At 26.6% G+C, this 14536-nt stretch overlaps 1 protein-coding gene across 1 annotated transcript in view; it reads left to right on the plus strand.

Annotated features, from left to right (window-relative positions):
- LOC135930825 (uncharacterized) overlaps positions 1-2197 on the plus strand; it is a 36804-nt gene extending 34607 nt beyond the window's left edge. The window contains exon 3 of the mRNA XM_065467614.1: positions 1169-2197. Coding sequence (XP_065323686.1) covers positions 1169-2197 — 1029 coding nt within the window. The remainder of the gene's footprint in view (positions 1-1168) is intronic.
- Positions 2198-14536: the final 12339 nt, after the last annotated feature.

Below are 14536 nucleotides of genomic sequence, written 5' to 3' on the forward strand. Positions count from 1 at the left end.
AATAAATAAATTTCTTCTTTAAATTAGCCAGATTTTGCCAAACAACTCCACTTATCTGGAGGATTTCATTGCAAATTTAGCTCAACCGAATAATGAATTTTATTCGAAATGCACTTGAGGTAGACTATTAAGATTAAATCCTCTAGAATCATGTACTCCCTATTTTGTATAAAATATAAATTAAAACGTTTGTTTAAGAAGAAAATTAATTATGGAACCATAATTTAAATATTCTTAATTTATGAAATTATATGATAGAAATATGATTTTATATTCGTTTTTTATTATCTATTATAAAAGATGATTTTTTTTATAAAGCCAAAATGTATTAATGAACAGCTACATTCAGCAATCCTAACCCAACTAAGCGCTAAAAATTTGTTGCCAAACCTGAATCGGCTTCTAAATAGGTGTGTTAACGGGTTTGAACCTTTTGATATTCTAATTCTTTCTAAAGAATTATATTAATCAATTTTAATTGAATTGCAACTAGTTTTAGATATTTTTATTATATTTCTATTCGAAGGTGTCAGTACCCAAGTTAGCATATATATGAGTTCCCAATAAATTCGCTCTTTTTCCTTAATTAGACAGAAGAGTATATTTGTCATAATATAAAAATTTTGAATTAATATATTTGAACGACGTGCAATAACAATATTATACATGCTAGTTGTATATATGTGAACTTTTATAACAAAATTTCAAAAAAAAATGTGCCTCTCTCTACATAATTCCATAAGTTTGTATGCGAAAAAGTTCGAATCGGTTTTTAAAGGTTTAAACCAAATCTGAATCACACTCTTATTTATTAACCTAAACCTAAACAAAGCATATATTTAAGGTTCGGTCACTAGCATCTCCATTCTTATTTTGAGACAATAAAGCCCACACATATGTTGCTTTATTATGATTTTTCTTAATTAATCATTTTCGGGAAAAAGTTACATCTGGAGTGCGCCACAAATTGAATGGATTGTTTTATATCATCTAATCCAATTGACCAAATAAACCCCTATTTCTTAATATTTCCCCCTCGTGAACCAGAGATTTCATAAAATCTTTTTTTCTTTTTTTTATAATTTTAGAGGTGTCCTTCCCGAAATGTTTTTCGAGCTCTATTTTTTTTATATATATTTATTCACAAAATTTATTTTTATTTAAATAGATTTTGGCCATTCAAAGAAGCTTAAGGGCTATTAAGATGATGATTGCCCTCCTCATTTTATATTCCATGTGCTCCGTCCCCTTTTACGTTCTAGCCATATTGGAGTTGGTGGATCATCTAGATTTTTCCTTTAATTACTTTCATCTCCACAACATATTAATCCTCACGGATCACTGGTTTCACGTCGGCCTTTACCTATATTTTAACAAGACTTACCGAAAGGCGTTTTGCCGAACGTTCGAACAATTATTTTACTACTTATATACGTTAACCATAAGCACTTTCAGATCTTCGTGTATATATCAAGGACATCATTCGGATCAGGAGAGAAAGGTATTGTTACGAGAATCAAAGCGATATAAGGAGAGTAAAAGTCATTTGTATAGTACTCTTGGGGGAGATTTGGGAGATTTAAAAAATGGACATTATTCAATTGAGAACACTAAAGATTTTAGATTTAACCGTGTCATAAACGACGTTCTGAACATGAATCCGACAATATTTTTGAATCACAATAATGTCAGATATCTGGATTATAGATCAAACATCAGAATTATGAAAACTACTGATAATAGTGCCTTATCAGATGATATCGAAAATCAACAAATTAGCTTAAAAAATTTAGAATTAAACACTAATACCGAAGCGTCCGACCTTCACCCATCCATAGATTTACAATATGATAAAGGTGTTCTATCGATGCAGGATAAAGATAAAAAAAATGAGAATTCTCATGGGTATAAAATAGTAAAAAGCGAACAAAACACGAATAGCGGTATTCCGCATGAACGATGTTCAAAACGCATCTATAAAAAGCATGAATATAACCCTCTTACACATATTTTTTCAAAAATGTCATCGAGATATAAAGATAAATCAATCGCTACTAATAAACCTTGCAGAATATCCCCAAATAATATAAATTTCCTTCGTATATTTAAAAAGACCAACGATCAAAACAAACTCTCTGTACCTAAAATTTATGTAACTGCCGCTGATAACGATGGAAGCGATCAAAATGACGATTAACATTATATAATGATATAATATTTTATTTAGATTAAAATATATAAGAAATTTAGTATATTTCATGAATTATACTAATTATAGAAGACATATATTATTTATAATAATATTAGATAGCTATAAAAATAACATCTAATGAAAGATATCGATAGATAGGATTCTATTAAAATGAGATTAATCTTTTATGCACGTATAGAATATTAACATTTAATATTATGGATGTATCACATCGCAACGTTACTATTTTTAATAAAAATCATTGATTTAAATATCACACTATTCTATTAATAATATGTGTATACTTTATTATTGTGGCTTAAAAGTTTCAAGAATATTTTAATATATTAGTTGTATTTTCTAATTTCAATGAAAGTCCAACTCCGAGGTCACATGAATGTTTAATGAGGTCATTTGAAATCCTTTTCTTTTATAAAGATTTCCTTTTTTACCGAAATCTTTATATTTAGATAAAGGTATATAATTCCATTATATTATGCATTTCTATGAATAGAATTTTTTTTAACACATTAATAATTAATATTTTTTATACTCTTAATAAAATTAAAAGCTTTCCAACAAAAAAAAAGCAATTTCCCAATTTTAAAATTAATGTGACACACAATGAAGAATTAATTATGTGTTGTTAGTTTTCATATATAAAATATCTATCTATATTTATAAGCATACCTAATAAAATTTTAATTAGACATTACACAAATATTAATTTGAACATCTTGGATCTTTTACTTTAGTTTATATAAATAAAACTTTTATATATAAAAAATTTTTATATCAACATTATTTTAATAAGACTAAACATGAAAAAAAAACCTTGCAAAATTTATTTTCAATATAATAATTATTTTTAAAAAAAATTGATTATTATTAAAGTAAGGATAATTGTCTAAAATATATTACTTATGGGATATATTCCTTATAACTACCCAAATATTACTAATCCATATTTAAGTTTTGGGTGGTTGGAGGAGGGGGGATAAAACAATATTTCTATCTATTCCCTTTTTGAATTAATTATAGATAATACCCATGGTTACGCCTATGGTTCCATGTTGTAAAAGCTTTTGAAAATGTTATGTAGTAATTCTTTGGACATGGTAGTATTGGCGAGCCTAATGGGATTAAAATATCATGAGTGATTATTTTGTAGCTTACCAAATTGGGTGGTTTGTTACTAATAATTTTGTTTTATTAATATTGAATCTGAGGTCTAAAACATGGGATTTAGTGTCCAAATATTGTAAAGAACTAAGTACATTATCTAGGGACTACATATGGTAGCGGAGACCGGGGCTATATACGACAATTTTGATTTAGAAGGCCATGAAATTTTGAAAATAAGATTTTCGCAAAAATAACTATATGTGTGGGAACCCCTATCATTAGGCTAAATTTTTTTATGCTAAATAATTTTTGCCTCAAGTAATTTTTTTTCCTCCGAACAAATTTAAAGATAATCATTGTCCTAATTTCCCCTAAGCCCGAGGTATTCCTGGACACAACCTATATATTTAGGGACTAATGTTTATTGGCTATACTTAATATATAATGATTTTAAAATCGACAAATTATATGAATAAACTTTATTATTAAATTTAATAATCCGTGAGGCCCATCATTGACCAAATGTTTGATATGGTTCTTCAATAGATACTTTGTTCTCGTGCATTTTTAAAATTTTGTTATAATCTATATTTGTAATATATTTATGATTATTTTTCTTTATAAATTTTAGCATTTTAAAAAAAAATTATAGAAAAATGTGAATGATATTTAGTGTATACATGGAGGTAGTATTTACATAATTGAGATCGGTATCAAATAAATTCGTTCAAAATCTTTGAGATTTTATATTTGCTAAGGGGTCAAAGTTGTTCACAGTATCACGATATGTGTGGAAATTAAATAATTAATTTTGGTTGAAAAAAATCAAGCACATTTTTTTTACTACTAGTTATTTAAAGAGGTTTTATTTTTGCTTTAAAATTTTTCCAAATTGTCCGAGCCGAATTATTTTTTTTCACATATTAATTTTTTTTATAAAAAATCTATTCTAATTATAAATTTCAAGTCTCAAAGTCAAATAGTTTTTAAATAAAGGCTGTCCGGATTTACCCCATGTCCGAAATAGCCCCCGTCTCCTCTACCATCGTCTAAATGCCACAAATTGAAATACTATGATTTTATTATATTAGAAGCTATAACAATTATCAAACAGAGAATTTTTAAAAAAAAATTGTACCAAAATTTTTTATATCATTCGATGACATATTTAAAAACAATCTTATACTGATAGTGGCTTAACTAAGTGTATGGCAACATTTATAACCATTTAGAAAACTGATATCTTATTAGATATTTTTAATTGTTTTTTTTGAGATGATTGTTGCAAGAAACATTTTGAATTGACTAAAAAAAATTGTAATTAATAGTTATTAATTGCCAAGTATTTTAAAATTTATAATGCTTTCTTTAACATATATTTTATTCATTCGCGTATGGTAAAAAAAACCAAAAATCAGCATTATCCAAATTATTAATAATTTTAAAAATCAAACATGATAAAAAATCTTATAGTTTTTCAAAATTCAAAAAATTTCGACGATTTTAAAAATGATGTACTAAAAAAAATTGCCGAGTCAAACGTGCCCGAAATCGTGATACCAAACAAGTCATTATCTTATAAAGGATCGGACACCTCTCTAAATATATCAACAGGAGACTCAGGATTGGATTATTATGAGTCTGATATCGCTAAGGAAGATTACTTCAATGGGGTTAATAATTATATTATGCCTAAGATTAGTTTTACTAAAAAAAAATTAAATACAGTTTTAATATCTAGAGTTTATAAATACAGTTTTAATATCTAGAGTTTATAAATTAATTTTATCTGCTAATTTTTTGTCCATCTACACTCTACCTCACCCAAAAATATATTATATATATGTAACAATCATTTTTTTAAATTTTATATACCCTATAGATAATTGAAAAAGAACAAAATTTCAAGTAAAATAAATAAAATCTTAAGGACTCTATCATTAAAATATTTTTATAAATTTTAAAAAGAATATTAGAAAATGATACTTCAAATACCGATTATATTTTTAACAAAATGAATCAAAGTGTCAAAAATACAAGTGTTAAGCTCAAGACTTTGTTGAAAGATTGCACAGTTGATCTGAAATATGATCGGGTAAATAAATTATCAAAATTTTAATATTTATACAATGTTTAATTATTTTTTCAAAAGAAAGGATAAAATTTCATCAAATATAATGACTTATTGACTGACCTATCAATCCTTTGATATTTTTCCTTTCTTATTTAAAATATAAAGATAAGAACATACAATGAGCGAGCGTTCTAGCGTTTGAGCGAAAAATATTAAAAGATGACAAGCCAAAAGAAGCTTTTTAAATAAATTCTTCAAATTTAGCTAATATTTCGATTGCATATCAATCCTTAGTAGCAAGAGTTAGACATGAAAGTAGGTAGGGTTCCTTCTGACCCCAATAACTTAAAATCAAATTTGTTTGTAATGTATAAAAAATTTGTTTATTATGTTAATATGTCAATGTTATAAAATGGAAAAAAAAAGTTACACGGATGATCAGGTGGGGTATTTGCAGACCTTAAGCTCCATAAAACCATTATAATTCATTAAGTACTACTTAATAAAATCAAAATTAATTTTGTACATTTATTCATTTACCTAAAAATATTATTGTACTACCAAAATCCATATAAAAATCTTAATAATTTATGTTTTTAAATAACTAGAGTCTTGCATAATCCCACCTGTGCTATGAAGAGTCAAAAAAAATTATCGTCTGCATAACTTAGTTGTATTTATTCTAGTAATTTTCCATTACTTTAAAAAATTTATCGTCTGCATAACTTAGTTGTATTTATTCCTAGTAATTTTCCATTACTTTAAAAATTATCGTTTGCCTAACTTAGCTGTATTTATTCCGAATAATTTTATCACTTTAGAAATTTATCGTCTGCATAACTTAGTTGTATTTATTCCGAAAAATTTTCCATTAATTTAGAAGTAATAGATTATATTAACATATTTTATTATGCTAAATTTCACAAACGCTCTTTGGTATTAAGGATGTATTTTTTTTATTATAATTATTGCTTGTCAAACCATCTGATCTCTTTTTATAAACATATATAATATATTATAAAGTTTAAATTTTCTCCTTCTTTATATACCCTTACGTTGTTAAGTTACCTTAATATCAGCTGGTATGGGTTAGCCGCGGATAATTTTTAATAAAAGCTAATAAAAAAATGATACTGACATTCTTCAATATATATTACTTCAAATGTGTAACTTATAAGAGAATTATAAGTTTACTTTGTAATCATTATTAAAAAAATTCAAAGGAAATGTGGTTAAAGGAATTTCAAGATCTTCAAAATTTGCAAGAAAGTTTAGCGCCAGAATCGATTAAATCGTGCAAGGATATTCTGTGGTATCATTTTATATATATTATTTTTTAGATATATTAATGTATTATCTTTGTTTTAGTAAAAAGGATGAGCAAACTCAAACAGATGATGTAATGTGCTTGGATTTAATCAAATACAATACTTTAATAGGTGAAAAGAATTTGGCGACTGAAGCAGCTTACGCATACAAAACTGATTTGGAAAAATCTGACCAGCTGATAAAATCGATTTTGTTAAAAATTAGATAGATACCATCATTATTATTTTTTTGTAATATAAACTCTTGTACATTAAAATAAATATTTTTTTTCTCTAAAGATTTATTTTGTTCATAATAAAATATTAAAAAGTAAAAAAATAGCACCTTTTCTGTTAAATATCTTCCTTTTATAAAATCTAATTATCATACTTATTTCACATGCAAAATATTTAGTATTGAAGGCAAAAAAAATTTATAACGAAGCATTTCATAAATACATTATACCTACCTATATTTTAAATAGCTAATTAAAGTTATATAATTTAAATATATTTCAAATAATATTTTTTTAATTTTTCTTTTGAATTATTTAATTCTAAAAAAATAATTCCAACTTAAAAATAAGAATATATTGAAAATTGTAATATATAATTTTATTTTAAAAAAACATTTTAAAAAAAGGAACATTTCACCCTAGAGAGGAGTGAATGCTTAAGAAATTGGATCGGACTTCGAGAAAAATCAGTAGAATCCTTCGTTGGTTGGGGTGTAAAAAGTTCCCTTTTTATTGCATAATATTAGGTAATTATAATGTAATGCATTAATCGGAATGGATCAAATAATTCCTAATTAACCTATTTTGCATAACGTCTAGCCAAACTATTCTTAAACGATTTTAGTATACGAATTGTTCGCTTTATTGATTTTTCAGCTTTAAGTAAACTGATTGTTCTTGTCTGAAGAGATAGATTGAATAATTCAAATAGAACATCTATCAAGATGTATCTAATAAAAATTTACTTCTCTCTAATCGGGTGGACACCCCTTAAATTTTACACTGTTGCTTGATTTTTGAAATGCGCTTACAGGGTTATTCGAGACTGCCTCAACAATATGTGACGCTCATTGTACATCAATTACCTTTCTAATCTTCCGCAACTGAAATCCTAATTGAGATGCTATTTGATCTATCGCCATTTGATTTTTGTTAGACTGGCTATATAAAGCATATATCGTGTCAAAAAATGCCTTAATAATTATTGGTAAAAAATATTTAAAAAAAGGTTAAATTTATGCCAAAATGAAGAATATAGAAGTTATTATTACTATCTGGTTTGCGTTAATAGTGCCTTACTTATAAATTCTTTAATCAATTTCGCCACCCACAAAAAAGCAATCGAATTACGAATCAAATACAATCTATGATATCCGGCCTTAAGAGTAAAGTCATCATAGGTAAGCATTATCTCTGATATTTATGCAAATAATTAGTGCTTATTTTATACTTCTTAATTTCTACCTGTTTGGTAGATAGTTTATAGAAAAACATTATTGGCAAAATAAATATAAATTGCCCATATTGACATAATACTAGAAGGGAGATTATAGACGAACAATACTTAAGGCCTTATTAATGCTTATTGATTCATCAACAATAAATAAAATCAGTTATAAGCGAAATAAAATCTACCACCTTATGCTGAATCTTAAATATTTAATTTTAAATTATGATTCAAAATCAATTACGTTTAAATATATTAAAATTTTTCCTGATTTAAAATATTTTTGAATCTTATGATTCTATGTATAGGTTCTGATTCCTTAGCTTCACCTTCTCTATTGCAATTTTATTGATGTTTCAAAATGATTTGCTTCTCATAAGATATTTTTTTTCCTTCAATTAATATTTTCTTTTCGATTCCTAATCTATTTTATATTTCTATAATCGATACGATACAAGTTTTACTAACCAAGATACAAGAAGTTTCGAACTCTCAAGTCTTAAAGATCTTAGCATTTACTAATTTATTTTATTTTCTAAAGAATTAACATAATTCTTAAAATACACAAACATATCCTTAAAAAAAATAATAAAGAGCACCCACCTTCCCCCCCCCCACTTTGCATCTATATTTTAAATTATAAAATTTATGTCATATTTTGTATTGAGTAGCAGATTATCGAGTCCCCCCACCCTTCATTTATAGTTATGTGGTTGCCCTTATATAAAATTGAACGTGTATTTAATTTTAAAATGAATGGTTTTTGTTTAAATGTATAATAAAACTCCGCACAATATCTTTTTTTAGAGAAACATTTGAATATAAAAGAAAAGGCCGCTTTTGATATTATAAATAGATGATAAGAACTATTTACTAATATCTAATTTTGAATTTAAATAATATAATGAAAAATGAAATACACAGCCTAAATCTATTGGTTGCAAATTTTTCCATTTCCATCCCTTACTAAAAAGATTTTTGAATTTGTTTGTTATTTTTCGCTTATATTTCTATTCATTTTTCAACCTTCAATTATTTTATAAATGATGTCTTTGGCCTATAATATAGGGTCATATTAATTTCAAATTTTAATAATCACATCCGTTTTACAATAATTTGGTTAATAAAATCCGATACATTTACGCAAAATGAATAATTATACCTATCATAACAGATACAATAATGAAAGTAAGAACGCCAAATATGATTATTAAATAGATTTTATCTTTCCACCAGAATTTTTTTTCAATTTTCTTTGTGGTAGACTTGAACGCTGAGGAGGTATCTTTCAGAGTATCGCAACGGCTATCTAAATCTTGGAGTTTTGTGTCCCTTTCCAAAATTTTCTCGATGTTTTCCTTCATTATATCCACCACTTCATCAACTTGTTTTTGCGCTTTATTCAACCCCGACGCGGTAACAGGTGGTTTACCTTTGTTATCGCCAAGATTTCCGGAAATTTGTTGTTCCTTACCGAGATCTTTAATAGCATTAGCAGCAGTAAAAAGTGGTATTTTTTGAGGGGTTATGGATACCTGCCTACTTCCGCTTCTTGGTTTCGTTCGATACAATTTGGGTTCGTTTGGCGTTAGAAAATTTTTAGATTCCATTACTTCCGATGATTTGGGTTTAGAAGTGATTTTACTCATTGCGAAACCCTAGAATATGGGATTTTTCTTTCAAAATAATTTTGCCATTTACGACAGCAAAAAATTATTTGTTTAGTTTGTCAAGTTTGTCACAATCCGTTCATTTTTTTTGTTGTTTAAGTATTGTCAATTAGGGATAAATTAATATTTTTCATAGCCTTAAACGCCTAAATTTTATTATTTGAATTTATTTTATTTTTTGAAAAAACGCAAATTTAAAAATTTCGACAAATTGTTTTCCCTAATTTTAAACAGTATTTTATCATCCTAATAAAATTATTTAGATTTGATTTTAAAAAAATAAGATATAGAAATCATTAAATTTTTTAAAGAAAAAGAACTTCTTTATAAATCAAATTACTTAGAAAGAATGAATATAATTTTTAAGAAATACTGTTTTATATTATGTTATATAAATATAACTTACAAATTGAGTGTTGAAACAACAATCATTATTAAAATTATTTATTTTTAAAGTTCCAGTCTAAAAAATAAATAATAGGTTTCGGATAAAATCGAGTTTAAATCCTCGTATAATGATATAGGTTAAATTATAATGTGGAGCGAACAAAAGGTAGTTACCTCGTTATCCGATGGCAACATTCCTACCCATCACGATGGTGAAAACAAATTTTTTTCTAATTACCACCAGAATCGAATCTTAGAGGCCAATATGGGAAATGCTTCGGGAAACGTTGAAAATACGAGAGGTAACAATATTACTGGTATACAAGAATATGTGACACCTACCTATAATCCCGATATGACTATACCGGTGTCAAATACCGTCCCTACCACTTATGTCAAATCTCCAGCGGTCAAGAAATTGGAACAACAAGTATAATTTGCCGATAGGAGAAATTTTAGAAACTTATTAATATATTATAGCAATGCACATTAAAACTTACCAGATTTAGGCTATTGTATAAAAAAAAAATTTTCTTTGGATAAGTAGCCAGATTATCAAGGTCGCCTTTTTTTGTAAGAAAAAAAAATTGCTTTTATCTTTAGTTATATTTTGAGATAAAAACAAAAAAAAACGAAGAAAATATTTATCAAAAAAAAACATATTATTCGTATAGTTTGTCAAATTTAAAGAGAGAAGAAAAATCTAACATTAAGTGATATATCGAATGCTATTAAAAGCCGTATTTTGATAAATAATTATGATTATGGTACTATAAATCAATGACCTGCAAGCCCAGCCTAGCCAGGGTACATGTTCCGGGCCATATTTTAACAGCCTAGCCCTGGTACATGTCAAGGGCCATATTTTAATTTTTATAAATCTACCCGACCCGGGTCTAAGAACAAATTTTAAAAATATATCCTACAAAAGTTAATAGGAAATTCTTTTATAGCCCAAAATATTTTTGGTTCAACTTGAGAATGTGGCTCGAATAATGGAACTAAGCAAGTTTTACTGTAATGAGAATTTCACTAAAATCTCTCATTTTTGATATTAGATAGGATAGGATGGAATTCAGTTAAACAAAAATAATAATTCAAGGCTCTACAATATATTATTTTCTTATACCTTATTTATTTTAATTTTTATTTTGAATCTAAATAATAGAACCCTGCTTGGGTCTGCACAAGCCTTTTCCGATCGGACATTCTCCTTTTTTGGCTGAATTCGAAATCTCGAAAATGTGCTTTTAATTATCTTGTTTTCCAAATACTTATTACAAATATTATTTTGCAAACGAGGATGCAACTTATTATTAAGCGGTTTTACTTTTAATACTTTTATTTTTAAATCATTTGAACAGAATTGTTTCAAAATATTTATATATTTGTCCCAAAATTTACATATCCATTATATTAACTAATCAATTATCATTTAAAATCACAGTTTATCTATTAAGTACTGATATAAGAAGTTTTCCATTAACGATAACCAATAAAATAATAATATTAGCTCACAAGGCCAAATAATTATTTGCGATAATAACATCATGTTGAGGTTTATCAATACCTCAACACTTATTTCCTTAAGAAGCGCTTATAAATCTCCTGTTTTCCTTGAAAAAATTAATATACCTAAAATTTTTGAAAACTAATTTTTTTTTTCGTGGATCAGATGTTATCTTAAGCTTTGGAACTTTATACTAAAATGGGTTATTTGTCTGACTAGACTGGAAGAATCAGTCTTATGCAGGGCTTTAAATGGCCTTTTTATATTTCCGGATAGGCTAATTGTCCTTCCAATTCCCTTTTATCAATTTCTGTGATTTGTGACGTACATCGCCATTGGTGAAATCCATTCTTATCCTGTCCTTCCTTACCCCGTCCATCAAACTTCATTTGGTTCTCCTCGGAGTCTTTTTCCTGTCTCAAATTTGCAATACGGTATACATCTCTTCATCCTCCTTTATTTCTTGTTTTTCTTTCTAATCGAAAAGTCGCCTTTATTGGTCATATATATCAATACAACTACTTACTTAACATACTAAAACTCTTCTTTTAAAGCCAAATGATATTTTATTCGTTAGAATAGAATCGATGATCTTGCAAATCTGAGGTTTGCCACTACTTATGAGACTTCGTTTCCCTTACCTAGCGAAGGTATATTAGGTTTATTAAACTGGTGATCATTGGTCAAATCAGAAATTTTTAAAATGCTCTAATTTCAATATGAATCTATATTCATTTTTTATAAGTTTTAAATTCTATGTTTTATTTGACGTTTAAAATAATTTTTAATTTAGAAGATAAAATTTTTTTAGATTTTTAATGCTATATTTTTACTGATTTATAACCATCGGTATATTAAAATTAACTCCTATATTTGTAATATTATTGGATAAGAATTTTCAATGATAATCATGCCAGAAAAAATTAAATCTTATATAATATAAAAAATCTAAATTTGGGGTTTTCAAAAACCCCATGAAGGCACTTTTATATTTTTTAACCTAGTAAACAAAAGGTTAAAAACAGAAAAGTTACTTAATTTAGTCGTTTGTTTCTTTTATATATATTCTTTTTATATAAATATTAGTGATTTTCATCATGCCCAATTTTTCAAGCCCGACCCGAAATATAAGCATATTATTTGTCAGCCCGGTTCTATCCAAATTTATTATATACAAAAAAAATTTAATATTTTTTTAATTGTAAAAAAAATATCTATAAATAGAAAATATTGGTGCCTTGGAATTTTAAAATATCAGTTTATTCCACAAGGTTTAGTGATATCATATTTTAAAATTTAAGCCCGACCCTGACCCGCTCCAAATTTTTTTAAAAATTTTGGCCGGGCTTCGACCCGGGATTTGCGATATCAATAATTTTATTAAAAACAAAAAAACTGTCTAACATTCATTTATAATTAACGCGAATTCACAGCGAATTATATAAAATAAGTTGTAATTTTAAAATATCAGCCTTAAATTCGTGCTAACTGTGAATAAGGAGTTACACTGCATGCACAGTTAGCACAAATCCGCAACGAAGTAACGCAGTGTAAGGCCTTGTCTATAATAAGCGCGTATCGCTCAAGCGATGTAACACATAACACTGGGTCAAAAGTAAGTAAATATTGGGTAAAAATTATAATCTTTATTGATAATTCATTTTATCGCATTAGCAGTCATCATGAATTTTACCTATTATTTGCTTGCCTTTGAAAAATACCCATACGTGTCGCATCGTTTGAGCAATACGCATTTAATATAAAGGAGGCCTAAGGCGGCTAAGAACATACCTAAGCGTTCTAGAGTTTGGGTGTTCGAGAGCGCTAATGTTAAAAAATAGTAAGGTAAAGATTAAGCATTTCGAAATAAATTATAAAACATTTTTCAACATTTCGAACGTTTGCACATTAAATTTTTATAGACTATTAGTATTGATTCGGAATAATGTACAAATTTTATGGTAGATGAATTATATAATGAATTATATATTTTTTATTTATTTTATTTCTCAAACGCTTAGAATGCTCTGGTATATTCTTAGTCTAATTTGCTTGTTTTTCTTACCAAATTTTAATCAATGCAATACTCTCAAACCAGAGTTGTTTGGAGCGCCCCTCCTTTTTAAAAATGAGGAGTGGGAGCGGGAGCTAGCTCCTTTTAGGGTTGGAGTGGAGGAGCGCCGCTCCACCACTCTTTTAAATTTATGGTATAATTTAAATTATTTTTTAAATATTAATAATATTTGTTAATTAAAATTTGTTAATTAAAATTTGATAAAAATGAAATTTTATTTTATTTAAATTTATCCATTATTAAATGTTGAGCTGAGTTTTATATTGGTTTTTCTTCTAATCTTTTATTGAAAATTTTGGGAAAATCTTGTAAATCATATTAATATTCATTTTATAGATATATAATAAAAAATAGTTTTCAATATTATGGATTTGAGATCATAGAAGAAGAAATCGAATTTCCATTTCCATCATACAAAAAATATATTATACTTCTAAAAGATGTTGATCCAAATGATCAAAGAAATTTAAGGGTACAATGCCTTTTGTGTTTAAATAAAGGTATTTCATTTTCAAAATTGAGCAGCTCCAGTCTAAAAAAGTATCTAAAATTAAAAAATCTTTCTTTACGAAATGACAACTATATTTTTTTTATTTTGGAATAATATTTTTATGGTAATAAATTATTTTTGGGCAATTCATTATAGTTGAGCTTGGGTTGTTAGATATGATGCTTTTTTAAATATATTTTAATATTTATTTTAATTTTCTCATTGTTCATATAAAATACAATAC

The sequence above is a fragment of the Gordionus sp. m RMFG-2023 genome, chromosome 1 (genome assembly GCF_954871325.1).
Source record: "Gordionus sp. m RMFG-2023 chromosome 1, tfGorSpeb1-WG-v2, whole genome shotgun sequence".
NCBI classification, from domain to species: domain Eukaryota; kingdom Metazoa; phylum Nematomorpha; class Gordioida; order Chordodea; family Parachordodidae; genus Gordionus; species Gordionus sp. m RMFG-2023.